The 18815-nt window shown below is 47.8% G+C and overlaps 1 protein-coding gene across 1 annotated transcript in view; it reads left to right on the top strand.

Annotated features, from left to right (window-relative positions):
* LOC142570678 (uncharacterized) overlaps positions 1–18815 on the top strand; it is a 110312-nt gene that overhangs the window by 77333 nt on the left and 14164 nt on the right. The window contains exon 2 of the mRNA XM_075679029.1: positions 3108–3215. Within this exon, the coding sequence (XP_075535144.1) occupies positions 3108–3215 (108 nt within the window). The remainder of the gene's footprint in view (positions 1–3107; positions 3216–18815) is intronic.

The raw sequence follows: 18815 nt of genomic DNA, 5'->3' as shown, positions 1-18815 counted from the left end.
CTCCGGCCCATCTTGCTCACATCCTGCGTGGGCAAAGCGCTGGGGCACGTGCTGCTCATCAGGTGGCAAGACTACCTGGAACGAGTAGGGCTGTACTCGGCCACGGTGATGGGCATCAGACTGCACGTAAGCACGCAGGACGCGGTGTTGCAGCGCAAATACCAAATCATCGACGATGGCGGCAGCGCCCGCGACAACAAGGCAATCCTGGTGCTCGACCTGCAGAGCGCCTGCGATAAGGTGAAACACTCGGCGATTCTGTCCCAAGTCTACAAGCTCAACATGGGTGAAAGATCCTACAACTACATCAAGGACTTCCTCACTGACAGGACCGCCGAGCTACGAGCAGGCGACCTACAGACGCAAACGAGGAAGCTCGGGAGCAGCGGCACACCGCAGGGATCGGTCATTTCGCCGATGCTGTTCAACCTGGTAATGATCGGAGCGGCCGAAAACCTCGCGCACATCGAAGACGTCAGGCACGCCATCTACGTGAACAATATCACGCTGTGGGGGACCGGCGGCAGTGACGCCGACATCGAGGTCAACCCACATCGACGCCCTCGCCCACATCGAGGGCGAGGGCGTCGATGCGAATGAAGACCAGCTGGAAGACATCGGACTGAGATGTTCGCCGAGCAAATTGCAGCTTCTCATACTGCCACCTACCAACAACGGCAGAGGCAAGACCAGGCAACGCGAATACGAAAAAATCAGAATCTTAACCAAATCCGGCAACGTGATCCCCGAGGTCAGCAAAATAAGGATCCTAGGCCTGGTCATCGAAAAGCACGGAAGAAACGGCGCAACCATGGCCCGTCTCATGGCAAAAGCTGCCAACGCGATTCGACTACTCAAACAAGTCACTTCTCAGAAGGCTGGCATGAGAGAGGAGAGCCTAATAAGGCTCGTTCAATCCTTCATCATCATCCACGTCGCGTACTTTGCAGCCTACTACAGATGTCTGCAGCACGAACGCAACAAAATCACCGCGATCAACAGAAGAACGTACAAGATGGCGCTGGGCCTGTTCGAGTCCACGAGCACGACCCGCTTCTTACAACTCGGGATACACAACACGCTTGAAGAAGTAGCCGAAGCGCAACGGACCTCTCAACTGGAGCGGCTGTCCATGACCAAAGCCGGGAGGAAGATACTGGACGATCTGGGAATTAGACACTCGAACGAGGTGGAGATAAAGCTCCCCGTCCCCGAAGAGGACCGACGCCAGACCAGAATCGACCCCATACCGAAGAACATGAATCCCGAGTTCAACAAGGGAAGAAGAGCGGTGAGGGCCAAGGCTCTCATCGACCAGCATGCCAACAACGAACACGCGCGGTACGTGGACGCGGCCGAATACCAACGGAACGCCTTCGCAGCGGTTGTCATAGAGGCGCCAACCGGCGCCACTAGGACGGCAGCGAGCGTGAGAAGCGCCGGAGCGGAACAAGCGGAGGAGGTAGCCTTCGCCCTGGCCATCGCCGACGCAGACTGCCACACTGTGCTGAGTGACTTGCGACAGGCGGTGCGAAACTTCCCCAAAGGCCAAATCTGCAGGGAGGCCAAACTGCAAGACAGGAAAGTAAGAATCAAGTGGTTCTCGGCGCACGCGGGTGACGCGTCGGAACGTAATGAGAACTACAATGAGCCAGCACGAGCAGTGGCGCGAGCTCTAACTGACCGCGCCGCGGCGACAGACCGTCCGAAGCATGGTTCGGAGCCAAGGACCGCATGATGGACTACAACGACATCACGAAGGCCTTGCTCGCAGGAATCTCCCACCCTCGCATCTGAGGTGAGTCTAGCGGAGGCGGTCCTACTGAGACAGGTCCAGACCGGATCGGTACCGAGCCCGGGACTAATGCATCGCATGTACCCCGATACATACCCGACCGATAAGCGCAGGGTCTGCCAGGGGGAGACGGCAGATTACACGCACATCTTGTGGGACTGCATAAAAAATCCAGAGGAATCACGGTCAAGAACAATCCCGCCGCGGAGAGCTACGACCAAGACCAACAGCTCTGGGCCATCCAGAAGGTCCTCGGGGCGCTCGAAAGGCAGGGAACGGAAAGGAAAGCCGGCCACGGCGAGCGGAGAACCGCGCTGAGTAACCGCAAACTCCTATATGACGGAGGCCCTCGTCTTGGCGCGCGAGCGCCCAACTGCAGGCACCAATGAAGTTTGCTCCAATCCAATCTAATCCATCATTGATTTTGCTGTTGGTGCACTATTTTGCTGTACAATTGTGTAGACAGCGTCCGAAACGGTTAAGCACTACGGAAGGAATACAATCAGCACCACAAGAAAGGGAACATTTGAGGCATTTGATACACTTGAAAACAGGGTCTTCATTGACTGATAGCGTGCGCATACTATGCCAGACTTAGAAGGAAGGTTAGTTGAAGCATCTTCTACACCATATACAGAACAGAAATGTTCTGCAAGGCGATCAGCAGTGCTCGAGACCACATCACCATTTTCATCAAGAGAACATACATCTTTGGTGCTCCATTTAGAAGAGTGAGAGCGCGCGAAGCTCCAGGAATATTTTGAACTGTGTGTCATGCTGGCTTCAAGAGATTCAGGGTGGTCGTACTGATGATTCTAATAATAATAATAACAATAACAATAATAATCTTAGTGGTAACCTAGCACTTTACACAGCTCGCAACACTAAAAAGCCGATGGTTGTACGCTAGAGTGTCTGATAGCCAGCCATATGAGCAGGAATTTGCAGGGTGCAGAAGAAACTCCCACTCCTCCACGTGCATGCGCACACAGACGTACTCGCTCATTTGCAGAGCACTGCACACACGCACACAGTCGACGGGGTCACAAGACGCAGGAGTGCCAATTCAGTCCGGTCGCAAGGAAGGGGAGTCAGAATGGCCGGGGGGGGGGGAGACAAAGCTCTGTACGCTAGATATGAGGATAGAGTTGCGGTGTCGCGCTGTACAGGCGTGATGAGGCTCAGGCTGCGCTGACTGCATGCTCAGACAGACTGAAGAAATATTAGTGCTGTCCCGAGAGCCGTCAAGCACCCTGCAGAATAGACAGACTAGTGCAATGTTGCTCTGGTATTGCGGGGTGTGCCACTTCAGGGCTTTGAGGTAATCCTCGTTGGCTGGCGTGAGCTTGCGACGACCGAAAAGACGGGAGTCGGGGGTGCGTGTTGCCTGGCGCTGAACAAGCTCAAGTTTGTTAACGATGTGAGTTTGGTACACGGACTATACTGATGAGCAGTACAAAAGCCATAGCAGAATTATAGAAGTGTCAACCTTTTAGATAGAAGAATCAACCTTTTTATGTAGAATCGGCAAAGATTGCAAACTACTACTACTACTACCACCACCACCACTACTACTACTACTACTACTACTACTACTACTACTACTACTACTACTACTACTACTACTACTACTACTACTACTAATAATAATAATAATAAAGTTATGGCGTACCTCATCTCAAAATGACTGTCGATGGTAATACGAATAGCAATCGAACAATGAAGTGGCAGATCATATTCCTGAAGGCACGTTTATTTAACACATGTAGTGGTAATTATGAGACTCGTTGCTTCCGCTATATGCCACATATTCCTATATCGTTCCATACTACTATGACGCTCGCTTGCCAAGGTGGCTCATGAGCATGGAGGCACGACGACGACTGTATAACGCCGACGCAGTGACGGGGGAATGACAAAGAAGGAATGATTTCGTTGGAACAAAGGCGTATGACGATGATGACATGGCGAAAATGAGATGATGACATTTAAATCATGACGATGGCATAACGACGGCAACGTGACGGCCCCGACATGAGGGCATTGAGATGATTACTACTGTATGACAACGATGGCATGACGACGACGGTATGACGACAACCGGATGAAGAAGCGGGAATGACGAAGGTGGCACGACCTAGATGGCATGAAGACGGGATGATAGCGTCTGTGTGACGTCGACACATTGATAATGGCAGCATAATCACGAATGAATGACGACGGCATGATTATGATAGAAAGACGAACACGGAATGACGTCGATGGATCGACGAAGGTGGTACGACGACGACGGCACGACAACAATGGGATGGGGGTATTAAAGTGATGACAAAGGTGAAACGCCAATGTGACGACGGTGGCATGATGACACTGGTTTGGTGATGACGGCATGACGAGAGTCGGATGCCGAAGGTACGGTGATTACGATGCAACGAACACGACGGCATCCCGACGAGGGTATAACAATGAATGCGAGGCGAAGACAGTATGACGACGATGCAGTGACGACGATGGCATGACAACGGCGTGTGGACAGTGAAATTACGACGAGTGTATGATGAAAATGGCGTGACGATGACTATCACGAAACCTGTATGACGATGACGGCATGACGAAAGTCACGTGACGAAGCTATAGCGTAGATGATGGCATGACCGCGACAGTATCGCGACGATGGTCTGACAATGGAGCTACGTAGCGACTATCTGGTGATGACGTCGTGATCTCGATTGATCGACGATAGTATGATTACAATAAAATGACGAAGAAATATTGACGTCGATGGAACGAGGAAGGCGGTATGACGGCGACTGCATAACGACTATGGGATGATGTTACTGAAGTGATGACAAGTATAAAACGACAACGTGACGACGACTGTGTCACGACGATGACGTGACAACGATGGCGTGACGAGTGTAGGATGACAACGTTGGAATGACGGCGATGCAACGATCATGAAGTCATCATGACCACGAACACATACCAAGTAGTCTAAGGTACTCGTAAACTTGGACCACTGGATTGGAGTAAGAGTGACTACGGCAGCATGACGAGAGTCAGATCATGAAGCTGGATCGACGACGATTGAACGGCCATGACGGGATTACTATGGCTGTGTGACAACGAATTCATGATTTTATGACGACGGCATGACGAGTGTCGAATAGCAATGCTGAATGATGGCGATACAACGACCGCGAAGGCATCACGACCACGAGCACATACCTAGTGGCCCAAGCTATTTGATAAATTCGGCAATGGGTCAGGATAGAAGGCGTGACGTAGATGGCATGAAGAGACTAAGATGTCGTAAAACTGAAAGGGCGACAATAGAACGACCACGACACATCACGACCGCGGGCACATACCCAGTGCAGGTAGACAACCACTTGGGCCACTGGGTCGGCGTAAGAGGCGAGGTAGATAGATAGATAGATAGATAGATAGATAGATAGATAGATAGATAGATAGATAGATAGATAGATAGATAGATAGATAGATAGATAGATAGATAGATAGATAGATAGATGCAAAACGCATTAATAAGTTGTATATAGAGGCAAAAGTAGCAGTCAGTTCGCAAACTGATGGCTATGGCTAACGCGCCATAGCTAGGTGTAGATAGCAGTTCACCTGGGCCATTGGTACACGTTAGTGTTTTCACATATTCGTTTCGTCTTGTTGAAGGATCGCGCCTGGCTGAGAAATTTGTTTCCCAATCGCAGCATGTTATAAAACCTTCACCTCGGCGCATATTCTTCAGCTTCCGCAGTTAGGTGCACTTCTCGACGTTACCACTTAATAGAGGAAAAAATAGGAAGAGTTCTCAACTCCTTGTTCTTCAGAAAGCTCATGTTAAAGCCGTGCATTTTTATTCTTTTTGTGAAGTGCATGGGATCCTCTGTTAAAGGACACAGAGAAGTTGGGCGGCTACAGCAGCAGGTAGCTGTAGAAGCATTGTACGTACATATGTCGCCTTCTCATTGTCGATTCACTGTGTATGCACGTTGAGCAAGATCCGTGCCCAGGAGCCCTCAGGGTTGCCACGAAGTAAGATTCGCCTATGCCCGACGCTGGCATGCTTCTTTTCACAGTGTATGCTACACCGTATAGATGACTGGCTTCGGGCTGCTCGCAGTGAAATTGACGCAAATTAAAAGACATCGCTCCAATGTTCCCATCCATCACGACGGGGCTTTGAGGCGGCTGCCGACGGCTGTGGTGCCGGCCCCGCCGCACAGCGCTGAAGCGACGCTTAATTTTTGTCCTGTTACTCACCGCCGCCCCTTTTCCAGCTCGCTTAGCGCTGCGGCGTCCGCAAGCGCGCTATTGTCCCCTAATGCGGCACAACAACGACAACGCGTCTATGTTTAGGCAAACAAGTCGCGAAACCGTGGAAACTGCGGGACAATGCTTCAAAATTAAAGGCCTTCTACTGCGCCCGTTTCTCAATGGTGACACATCACGGATCCTACGCAGGAGTTCATCAGTCTGCGCATTAAATGTCACTGTCTTTATGAAGTAAAAAAAAAACGAAGAAAGAGAGAAGATCGTGTGTGGAGCGTTTAGGTCAAATGAGCGAAGAGACAGCAAAGAGTTTCTTATACCATGCATAGTTTGATGAAACACGCCCACGGGCGATGCGGTGTCCTTTGTTGTCTAATTATGGACCTCTCTCTTTCTTCAGCCTTCCTCCCTGAGGGCACTCAGTGATCTGCCGCTGTAGACCCGGAGCATTGCTTTTAGGGAAAGCGACCACGACGTTCGGAACAGACCAGCAGCAATCGCTAGTGAACGACACCGAGCTAGTGCTCCCCCGTTACCGAGAAGTCGTTAATAACAATTACGCTAACACGAATGCACCGCCAAATGAGACCGAGAAGGCTGCGGCTCTAGGCCTGTGTGCTCGGGATTGTAGCCTTGTTGTTGCAATGTTCGCGGCACCAGCGATAAACGTGGGATGGGAGACAAGGAACAGGACAGCAAAAACACGATCGCTTGCGTTCCTTCGTGCCGCTTCAGCGAAGTTGTCTTACCCTTCCCCTCCATAGTTCTGGATGCCTAAAAGCCTGCCTAATAAGATTGGTTCAAGGCATCGTAATCGAGCTTGGCGCCAGACATGGTTCTTGTATTATTTTTTTCTTTTATCCGGGGCATGGCGTTCTTGTAAAAAGGGTAGTCAAGCGAAATCGCTTGACAGAGGCTGACATTCACAATAATCCTAAAAAAGAGAGAGAAAGCCTGTATATACCTCGGTGGCATTGACCCTTACCACCTTATCTATAACGTTCCACCACTGGAAGTTCCACCTGAACTCAATAATTTAGATGGAAGAGAGAGAGAGAGGGGTATATATATATATATATGGCTGAGGAAATCACGCTGTCCCCGGTAGTGAAATGAAGAAAACGAGTACGACGTACGTTGAATAAGCACAGCATATAGCACTGACGTTTCGGCTTGTGTCCGGCTTTGTTGACAAAGGCTGCATGGTCCACCAGCCGAAACGTATATATATATATATATATATGTGTGTGTGTGTGTGTGTGTGTGTGTGTGTGTGTGTGTGTGTGTGTGTGTGTGTGTGTGTGTGTGTGTGTGTGTAGAGAGAGAGAGAGAGAGAGAGAGAGCGACAGAGCTCTTTACCGAAAAGCAGATGGCAGGAATAATTATTCTATGAAGTGGCCGCTGTGTTTCAGTGACAGGCTAGGGCTACAATTTTATGATTAGGTTCCCTTTAGGTTCCCTTGGATGCATAGAACGCAGGTGTGTTTCTCAAGCACCTCCACTTCGTACATGAATCACGAATGATGGTTATTCAAGCGGAGTATTTCCTTCGTTGGAGCAGAGTCGTTGTGCTCCAATCGATGGAGTCTAGGAATAGCTTGCCCAGTTGGCTCTGAGCGGTTTTAAATATATGACTGGAGTCGACGGTCCTTTGTAAATACGAAGGTTAATCTCTCCCAACAGATAACCCTAAGAAAGCTGCATTTTAACAATGAACACGTTCAGAACGTGATAGCCTGCTGTAAGACCAACTGATTAGTAAACCTTTTTGACATAGGGAGCATAGTGTCTAGCTGCATGTCATTGAAGGCACTTGTACAATATAGTTAGGTTATTGCCAGCCGAAGCATAAATTATAGTCAAGCGAGTAGCATGTAGTCGTGGTTTGGCGAGGCTTTGGTTCCTGACTGATCTTCACCTTTGTGTTGGCACTGCTTACTTTCGAAAACCCTTAGCCTTTTTCTCCGTTTCAAGTCCAATCGCTTGACCCTTCTGCACCTTTCACTGGCGATTTCTCTCACGCCGTTTGTTACGACCACCAACTTTTTTTCTTCAGTGTTACATCTGCAGGAACACAGCCGTATGGTGCGTGCGTCCCGAACAACGCGCACCTACGTTAGACTGCCATTAGTAGGATGACATTGTTGCGATAAGGCTATGCTCGAATTGCACCGCTCTCGCCATCTCGTCTTTTCCGGACGTCTACTAGAGTACCGAATTGGGCGTAGCAACAATGTAAAGCAGTGGAGCAGACGAGGACAATAGAGGAGGAGGATATGACACGAGCGCTATCAGGGCGAGCTTGTGCTCACCCGTTGACAGCGCCGTCAAAGATATGGCAGTGAGGATATATAGGGAAGAATGGATTGTTGATTAGAAACTGCACAATTGTAGAGCCTAGTGATCACACCGGGCACTTGTTTCCATGGAAGCCTAGAGAAACGTGTAACTACAGCAACACAATGTCACTGCAAAATAAGCACGCTATAAATAAATAAATAAATAAATAAATAAATAAATAAATAAATAAATAAATAAATAAATAAATAAATAAATAAATAAAACGCATCGATACGAGTGCATCTATCGGGAAGCTAAAGTATTTACACTGAGTGCTGAATCCGCATCCTTATTCTAACAAGAATTTGCATGATAAAACTGGAGAAGTGGAGAGATCCAGGCAAATTTCTCGAGAGATTCGTTCCAGCTGCAATGGCAATGTACTGAAGAGGAAGGAGGGAATAAAGGAAGCAGACAGGGATGTCAACCAGAAGTGCGTCTCGATGGTTATTATACGCTGGGGGACGGGAAAGGGGTAATAGAAAGATGAAAGAGAGGGAGGAGGGGGGAAGTAAAGACTCGGTGAGTTAGCGCACGCGCGCGGAGGATCCCTACAAGTCAAAGGCGTTCACACCAACCAGTCGCCCTCAAGAAACACAAAAGTTCCTTCACAGTCCTGTGGGCCGACGAGCGACGGGAGCGGTCTAGGAGTAGCGCCTGCACGGACAACGGCCGATCATTCAGTCGTTACAATTCGATAGGTAGCATTTGTCTTTGCGACTGAAATGGACGACAGTGGCGCAATAAGTGTTCGATGTTCTGTTCGCCGCCGCTTTAGAACAACATTCACATGGGCTAGATGGTGCATACTTGAATAGTCTTAGTTGGCGCTGTTTGTCGTAGTTCTTGCGCCACCGCAGACGTCGCACGCAGCACTATCAGTCATTCCAATCATTTACAGCTGGGAACTATTGTATCTGACATGCTAACACTACAACAAGGTGTCTCACAAGGTTGAAAGTTAGGTCCGCTACTATTTCTAATTTACGTGAATGATATTACAGATTTACCAGGTTCCCAAGAGATGGTGATATTTGCAGATGATACAAATGCGCTTTTACAGCCGATAACGCAACATAATTAACGCAGTGTGTAAACCAATACACAACCTTATTGGCGGACTGGTTGTTGATTAACAAGCTGCAGCTGAACGCAGCTAAAACAAGCTATATTATGTTTAGGGCGCCGAATAAAATAATTGAGGGTAGAATACAAGTAAAATTGACAACCAATTTATTAAACAGGTGAACCAACAAAAGTTTCTGGGAATACATCCTAGAGAATAATTATCATAGAATAATTATCATGGAATGACCGGGTTAGTTGGAGAAGTATGGGAGAGGTCCTTGCCCTGCAGTGGGCGTAACCAGGGTGCTGCTCCTGCTGCAGCTGCTGCTGATGATGATGTTGATGATCATGGAATAGACATGTAAAGTTTTTCTACAGTGAGTTATCTAAGAACATCGGTATAAACTAAAGAATTTCGCACCTGATCTTCTGTATGGCTAAAACAGCAACTGTATAATGCACTTATTCATTCAAAACCTTGCTGCGGAATATTGGCTTGGGGTAGAACCACCAGATGAAATTACCAGAAATTAACTTGCAAAAATAATTATTTGCTTAGAGGTTAATTACTACGGAATTTTTTTTCTGATCTAACAGCCACTAGTCCAAAAATAGGACATGCTTCGTGAGGGCAAGATATACTATGTGAAAATTGTTCCCGAAAACCGAAAACCAGAGAGACCAGGCGCCCAAAGAAATAAACTCTCTTGATACTTACCGCGACGCAGCGCAGAACGCAAAAATCAAGGACCAATTACGGGAAGTCTATAATTGTCTATCATTCCACAAAAATGATCAATGGATGCAATGAATTTGTATCCTTAAACCCGTTCTTAATGGCGCTTAAAAAATAAATAAAATATTGGCTAGATAGAAAAGGCATACACATTGAAATTGAATAAACCTGCTTTAAAAAATGAAAATTGCTTATGCCATTGATTTGCGCGTATTTTCTATTCAGAATCCACATGATATGGTTTGACTTATTATGTTTGTTTTTGCATTTTTATATTAGGACAAATATATGTGAGTGCATTCAGGTCCTGTTTCGAGCGTTTATTTCATGCTATTTTGTGTTATTTTAGCGTGCAATTAGGATTGCGATGTTGTTTCTTCTTTTTTACGATTGATGTTGTTGTTATTACTGTATCAATTTGATAACGCTTGTTTTTTAGAAGGCCAATCTTATATAGTTTTAGGGCACCCATAGGATGTGAAATTCTTAGTTGTACGTATGGTCTTGCTGAATATTGCTCTGTTAATTTGAATATACTTCAATATAGTGATGATAGACATTGTTACCAAGATTTTTCCAGTAATCAACGCTGTTGCAACCTGCCAAATTGTGCATATATGTGTAATCTGCTGAAATCTGGTGTTTGCGGAGACCTTCGTCACGATTTATGCCTTTAGTCTCAGCCTACCCTTTTTGGAAGGAAGGATCAACAAAATTCAAATTCAAAATCCAAATGTGGTGCACGCCTTCGCGAAAGCCACTCCCAACCACAGCCGGTATAGAAGCGATGCCCTACGTCGGCGAAGCTTGGGTGGAAGTCGCAAGTGGAGCGAAAGGTTCAGTTCGTGTAACCTGATGCGCCCTATGCGTCTCGAAAAGTTCACGGCTTCGCAAAAAAAGAAAAGCTCTTTCCAAGGCACTGTCCGGGTGCAGGAGCCTAGTACACTAATTTGCTGTGTTTAGTTGCGCAGCCGACGCGTTTTAGCGCTAATTCCAGTCTGCGTGAATGAATTATGCGGGAATTTGGCTTCCGTGAACCAACCTCGCGCAAACGTGCGGCGGCGATAGTGCGTTCTCAGCCACATGGCGCCTCTGTGGTCACAAACAGCCTAATTTGGTGGGCTCTGCTCTCATCATACTCAATACCGCCGTGCGCGTTGGCCTATACTTCACGACAGTTCATACAAGGTCGGATAAGGTCTACAGTGAGAACCTTGGTTGGCCTAATAAACTTAGGAACCGATGCCATACTTCCTCAGTTTTTAAAGCGAAGCTTTCTTTCTCCCCTTCCAGCCATATCGCTGGTGTTGGCTGCTGGCTCATGGCTGCTGTCTCGCACGACTGCCTGTTACCCGAGACCGCACAATGCCATACTGGATGTAATGCAAACTGCCCGGCGCAGCAGGTGATGTACGCAAGCGCAGATGCGATCGCTGCAACGCAAACACACCTTCGTCGTAATATGTTCGTCGTCATACCACCGCCGTCATGACATTGTCGTGAATGCTTCCTTGTCACACAGTCGTCGATCGTCTTGCGGGCCTGGTCGTTTCACCTTCGTCATTCTGACGTCGTCTTTCACAGGTCGTCATCCCGCTGTCATCGTGCTATCGTCTTTAATTTATCGTCGTCATTACTTAGTCATCATTCCATTACCATTATTCGTCCGTCCAAATGCGCGACGTTCACATTTTTTTAGTACAAGTTCATCTCGAGCGACGCGTTTGCAAGCGAAAAGTTAGGATTGCGTACATCACTTGCAAATGGTCGCAATATAACAAGCAGTGTTCCTCGCAAACATCAATAAAGCTTTCGCTTAAATCAATTCTCACTGCGCCAGTCGGATCCACACAGTTTTTACGTCTCGTGCTATGTGTGGCTTGACGAGCTTGATGGAACAATTTCTCCGTGTTCAGCTTGCTTTTACTAGACTATCTTTTATTTCTTTGACTCTTTTCTTCAACTCCCATGGTGTTATTAAAGCGCACGAAGAAAGATACGATAATGCAGAGAAAGGCAGGGAGGTTAACCAGAGGTAGTCCCGGTTGGCTACCCTGCGCAGGGGGAAGGGTTAAGGGGCATAAAAAGAGAAACAGAGTGGAAGGGGGAGATAGAAAGAAAGGGAGACAAGCACGAACAAAGCGCGTACACTACAGAGGCGTAGGGGGTGGCATTCTTAGAGGCTGTCGTGAAGCCCCGTAGACCGCAGGAACCTTAATAAGGCGAGTAAGGCCTTCAACGCGGATGTTCTTTCGGAGCATTGGCGTAAAGCTTTTAGTTCTGATAGGGGACGATTGTCCAACTGGTCCAGTACTCTGCACATCACTTGCCTCTGAGCACTATATCGCGGGCAGACACAGATAATAAGTATGAGCGTCTCGTCGATGCTGCATGTGTCGCACGTGGGGCTGTTGGCCATTGCAATGAGAAAAGCATATGAGTTTGTAAAGGCAACGCCCAGCCACAGACGGTAGAGCATGGTCTGTTCACGTCGTGGTAACCCAGGCGGTAGGGGCATCCATCTGTCCGGAAAGGGCGAACACAAGCGACACATGGTGAAAACATTTGAGTCCCACAGGGGCAAAGTACAATCACGGGACATCAATCGCAGCCCAGCCGTAGCGTCTGTTCACGAAAGCGGAATGAAGACTCGTTGACCACTTTCATGTGCAAATCGGACGGCTTCGTCGGCGTGGTCATTCCCGCTGATGTTACAATGTCCTGGAAGCCACTGAAAGATTATGTTGTGTCCCTTCTCATGGCTTTGATGACATATGTGCCGAATTTCAGAGGCCAGTTGTTCATTGGGTCCGTGGCGCATTGGGCTTCGTATGTACTGAAGGGCTGCCTTGCAGTCACTAAAGACTGTCCATTGTTGCGGTGGCTTCTGGTTAATAAAATCAAGCGCAGCACAACGCACCGCGAGTTCTGCACCCGTCGATGTGGTCACACATGAAGTTCTTAATTTGATTTCCTCAGATTGTGCCGGGACGATGACTGCAGCAGCAGAGCTGTTGAGTTTTACTGAACCATCTGTGTATACATGTTGCCGGAATCTGTGCACTTTGTGAATATGCTCCAAAGTTGCTTGTTTCAAAGCTGCAATGGCGCTCCAGCTTTCTTTCTGATTCCTGGAATTGTCAGTTGCACTTGCGGCTGGTGCACACACCACAATGGATCTGATAATCGTGTAGCGGGCGTAAATTTTGATGGCAAGTAGGACTGATGTCTTGCAATAGTTTTGGCAATAGTTGAAAGTGGCCTTTTTGCTGGCAAGCAAGCAAGATGGTGGGGGGGAATCCGAGTCAGGTGTCGGATGTGCGCTTTCAGGACATCTGTATCAATGTAGACTGTCAAAGGAGCGTCTCTGGCTATGGCCATTGTCGCAATAGATGACGTAGTTTTGGGTAGACCGAGACAAGCCCTGAGCGTTTGGGCTTGCACGCTCTGGAGCTTGCGGATATTCGTAGTTCAAGTATTTCCTAGTACAGGTAATCTGTACCGCAGGAAGCCCAAGAACAGTGCTTTATGTAGTTGCAACATTGACGGTACTGTAGCGCCCCAGGACTTCCCGCCGAGAAGTGCAAGAAGGTCCACAATGGCGGCCAACCGCTTTTTCATGTAGGAGATGTAAGGGCTCCAAGACAAGTCTCTATCAATGATGACGCCAAGAAATCGGTGCGCTTGTCTATATCGTATAATTTGGTCATTAATCCGCAATGCACACGGGACCATTGCTTTCCGAGTAGAAGGAACGAGTGCACATTTCTCGGCGGAAAGCTCCAGGCCTTGTCTTCTTAGATATGTTGACACAGCTGTTGAGGCTTTCTGAAGTCGTGCGCGGGCTTGTACACGTGTCACGCCTGAAGCCCATATGCAAATGTCGTCTGCATATACGCAGAGCTGAACGGTTTGCGGTAACGAATGAGCGAGGTGAACGGACACCAGGTTGAAAATGGTGGGGCTGAGTACTCCGCCTTGCGGTACACCACGACTGGTATAGCTAGGCGGCGTTGGTGCGTCTTCAGTCAAAATAAAGAAAGATCTGCCATTCAAATAGCTGCCTATCCAGCGAAAGGTGTGTCCACCAATCCCTACAGTTTCTAAGGCATCCAGAATTGCACGATGATCTACATTGTCGTACGCACCTTTAACATCAAGGAATAGGGCCGCAGTGATTCGTTTCAGATGTTTCTGGTGTTGTACGTATGTTACCAGGTCGATAACGTTACTTATTGACGAGCGGCCACGTCGAAAACCAGCGATTACCTCTGGATAGACGTTGTAAAATTCCAAGTACCATTCTAATCGTGTAAGGATTATTCTCTCCATTACCTTGCCGACACAGCTGGCCAGTGCTATTGGACGGTGAGATGGCAATTCCAACGGGGATTTGTCAGCCTTGAGGAGTGGAACAAGCTGACTGGATTTCCACGTTGTAGGGACCAGGCCGTCAGGCCATGATGCGTTGTATAGGCCAAGAAGGGTATCTTTGGCCTCCTGACCAAGGTTTGCAAGCGCAGAGTATGTGATGCCATCGTGTCCTGGTGACGAAGATCGCCTGCACCCAGAAAGTGCTGCCTCCAGTTTTTCGATGGAGAAAGGAGCGTCCATACGAGGATCTCTGGAGCAAGGGGGGACAATGGGAATAGGTGCGCAAGGTGAATACGTGAGCGCCGGACCCGCGATCCTTGCTCAGTAATCTTCGGCTAGCTCGACTTCTCGGCGTCCTTGATGTAGGGCTAGAGACTTAAATGGACGACGCTGTTGAGGAGCTGTTCGAAGTCAACGGATTGTTCTCCAGACAACCGACAGAGGTTTACGCGGGTCGAGAGACTCACAGAAAGATTTCCAGCGTTGATCTTGCAGTACAGCAAGGTGACGCTGAATTTTCTTTTGAATGCATCTGGCCTCTCTAAGGTCGTAGAACGATTTGGTCCGTCTGTACCGCTCGCCGGCGGATTGCACGGAGGCTGTGTATTTCCAAATCAAAATCTGTGTATTTCTCTAATGGCCGAAATGAACGTATAGCATCCTGAATTACATTGGCGATCTCAAATTCTAGTGTGGACGAAATGCCTTCTTGGCATGCGTCTTCCATAAGTGATTTAAACACGGGACAATCTATTGTTTGTTTAAAATTTGATGGAACGGATTCGGTGAGGCCTTTTATCTTCAGGTAGGTAGGAAGGTGGTCGCTTCCGTGGGTTTCTATATCTGTGAACCAATGGACGCAGCGAGTGAGGCACCGCGAAACAAAAGCTAAGTCTAAACAACTACTGTACGTCCGGCCGCGCAGAAACGTGGGACTGCCATCATTTAGACAACAAAGTTCATGGTCGCAAGCAAAGGACACGAGGTTTCTTCCTTTGGAGTTTATCTTGTTGCCTCCTCAAAGTGAATGATGCGCGTTCAAGTCCCCAAGAACAACCCATGGACCAGGTGTCGCATCTATAATGTCACTCAGTCTAAGCCTATCGAAACGACTTGATGGAGAAAGGTAAGTGCCCACTAAAGTAAACGCAAGTTTTTGTTTTTGCACGGTCAACACACATATTGATTGCTGTCATGTGGCTGCACTGAATGAACAACGTGAGTCAGTTCACACCGTATGTAGATGCGCACGAAGCGCTGCAGAAACTAAAGCTCACTGCAGAGTGACAGATGAGCAAAGTGATAATCTAATGAATGGCGACGTGCGAAAAAAGAACAGCTTCTTTGCGTGGCTATCGTGCAACTAGAATTTGTTTAGGATCTGCGGATGAAGCAGATAATAAATGAGTCAAACGTGGGGCACGTACTTGCTAGGGTGGCTCGATCGCAGCGTGCTTGGTGTTGAGGCGCCCTAGTACTGGCGAACAAAGGGCGCTGACGACGCCGCCTACCGCAAATGGTGAATTCGAGGGCCCCGAAGAATTTACTTTCGTCATTCACATTCGTGTGCATTAAGTGGATTTTTCGGCGCTGTGGAATTTAAAGGACACTTTTCGCACCACTCTCGTATGCGAAACTGAGCATTCATAACGCTGCACAATTGTCCGAGCGAGAACATATCGCTGCGGCTTTTTTTTTTTACTTTTCTTGCACATCGTTTGCGTTCTTGTCCATCTTGCCACCAGTTCTTGGCGACTGCTCTGCGAGCACTGGCACGGATTTTTCACATCCACGAAAGTATTGCACCAGATTCGGAAACATAGAGCGACTTGTAGTAAAAAAAAGACAGGTACGTTAACCAGGCTAGCCCGGTGGCTACACTGGACGGGGAAACGGTAGAAATGAGGCCAGAATAAGCTAAAAAAAAATAACTGCGGACCCTGTTAATCAATGTTAAGCGAAGCTTGAAACATTGACCAGCACGTTCTAATTATTATTATTATTATTTCTTTTGTAAACATATCGACACCAGACAGGAAAGCGATTAAAGCAAGGAGCAGGCTGGCAACTGCCACCAGAAGGGACACAACGCCTGCCTACTCTTAAGAAACGATGTGACAGAAACATAGAAATGGCAAATAGGAAGGAAGGGAGGGAAGAAGAAATAATTAAATGCAAGCAGTGATACGCATGATACACACGACTTCAAGAAAAAAAGAAAAATTAATTTCAGGGTTTTGCTTGTCTAAACCATGAATTGATTATGAGGCACGCAGTAATGGTAAACTCTATAGATTAATTTTTTTTACACCGAAGGTTTTCTGTTGAACGAGCACCTGTATCAAAGTGTACTAGTGCGTTTGAATTTTTGTCCTCATCGAAATGTCGCCGCTGCGGCCAAGGTCGAAACCACGACCTCGAGCTTAGCATTGCATTGTCATGGCTACTGGACTACCATGGTGGGTGTGCGTAATATTTAGTTTATTCCCAATTACGCGTAAGCAAAAAAGAGTGCCGAGAGAGTTGACGGAAGATCAGAAAGAACCTCGAGCTTTGCGCTGTCAAGAATTGTTGGATTTGATTCAAAATGAGCCGGACTTTCTTAACTCTGCCGTAACCGGAGACGAATCCTGGATGTTCGAGTACGACCCAGAATCGAAAAGGCAGAGCAGCAAGTGGCAGACAAAATAATCCCCCAGCCCCAAGAAAGCGCGAATGAGCAAGTCTCGCATAAAACGATGCTCATTGTCATCTTTGACGCCCAAGCAATCGTCCATTTTGAGTTTGTATCGCAGGGAGAAACTGTCAACTCAGCCTTTTACCTGGAGGTGCCCAAGAGATTGAAACGCCGGGTCGCGCACGTGAGGGCTGACATCAAAGACACGCTCCACCATGACATTGCCCCCAGACACACGTCCTTCATTGTTACCAGCTTCTTGGCCCGGAGAAACACCCCGGTGGTCCCCCATCCCCCTTACAGTCGCCGAAGTTTTGCGTAATTTGGCTTGGCGATAACACACGTGCTTTCTGCGCCACGTTTTGCAGGGCAAGCGGAATCGTACCTGCCCTGCAGGACGGCACGACGCGGATGTACCACAACCGCGCGATCCACGTGACCCAAAGGACAACGAGTTACACACACCGTCTCAGTGGTTGGTCCAGTTTCCATTACACTATTTTCCTGGATCGGCCCACCTTACTCAGCGAAATAACGACCGAACAAGTGTGCGAAACCCCGAGGAGAAAGGGTATGAAATTTCGCTTTAATAAAGGCATCAAATGAATGACGATGCATGTTTGCTACACTAAGGATATTTAGGTATCATTTGTTGTTTCATTGCGTAATTCTGTAGGAAACAGAATCAATCACGGACCCAACTGTAATTCTAGTGCAGATAACTATATACGCCGATTCATTATATATGTGCGGTCCTGTGTCGAGCTATTCGGCAATACACGGTCAGGATTGATAAGCATGGTTTGCAAGGCAAATTTTCCTTTGAAACAAGTAAATAAAAAAAAGCTAACGCACTCGCGTGGATACGCGCTCTGGCATTTGTAGTTGAGCCGCGAAGGCTTCTTCGTTCCGTAATAGAATGGTCGACAATGCTGAGTGCAATATACAGGGTTCATTATGAAAGTAATGCACATGATTTTATTATGACGCGTCTATATCCATGGCAGCGCGGTAAAACCGGGCGAGAAATGTGGCGAGGGCTCTACCCTACACATGTCCACATTTGCGGTATGTGGGATAATGAGCGAGGATCTGCAAATGCGCAAGGTCTGCACGAAGCTTGTGCTGAAAGAGTTGACCGAAGATCAGAAAGAACTTCGTTAGCGGAATACGAAGTGAACTAGCGTTTCGGAAAAGAGCTAAGAAAAATTTTCTTTCTTTACCCATCGAGTTTTGCGCTGTCAAGAATTGTTGGATTTGATTCAAAATGAGCCGGACTTTCTTAACTTTGTCTTAACCGGAGACGAATCCTGGATGTTCGAGTACGACCCAGAATCGAAAAAGGCAGAGCAGCGAGTGGCAGACAAAGTCATCCCCCCTCCCCAAGAAAGCGCGAATGAGCAAGTCTCGCATCAAAACGATGTTCATTGTCTTCTTTGACGCTCGAGGAATAGTCCATGTTGAGTTTGTACCGCAGGGAGAAACTATCAACTCAGCCTTTTACCTGGAGGTGCTCAAGAGATTGAAACGCCGGG

The sequence above is a fragment of the Dermacentor variabilis genome, chromosome 2 (assembly GCF_050947875.1).
Source record: "Dermacentor variabilis isolate Ectoservices chromosome 2, ASM5094787v1, whole genome shotgun sequence".
Classification (NCBI taxonomy): domain Eukaryota; kingdom Metazoa; phylum Arthropoda; class Arachnida; order Ixodida; family Ixodidae; genus Dermacentor; species Dermacentor variabilis.
This window is presented reverse-complemented; position numbering and strand designations above follow the sequence as displayed.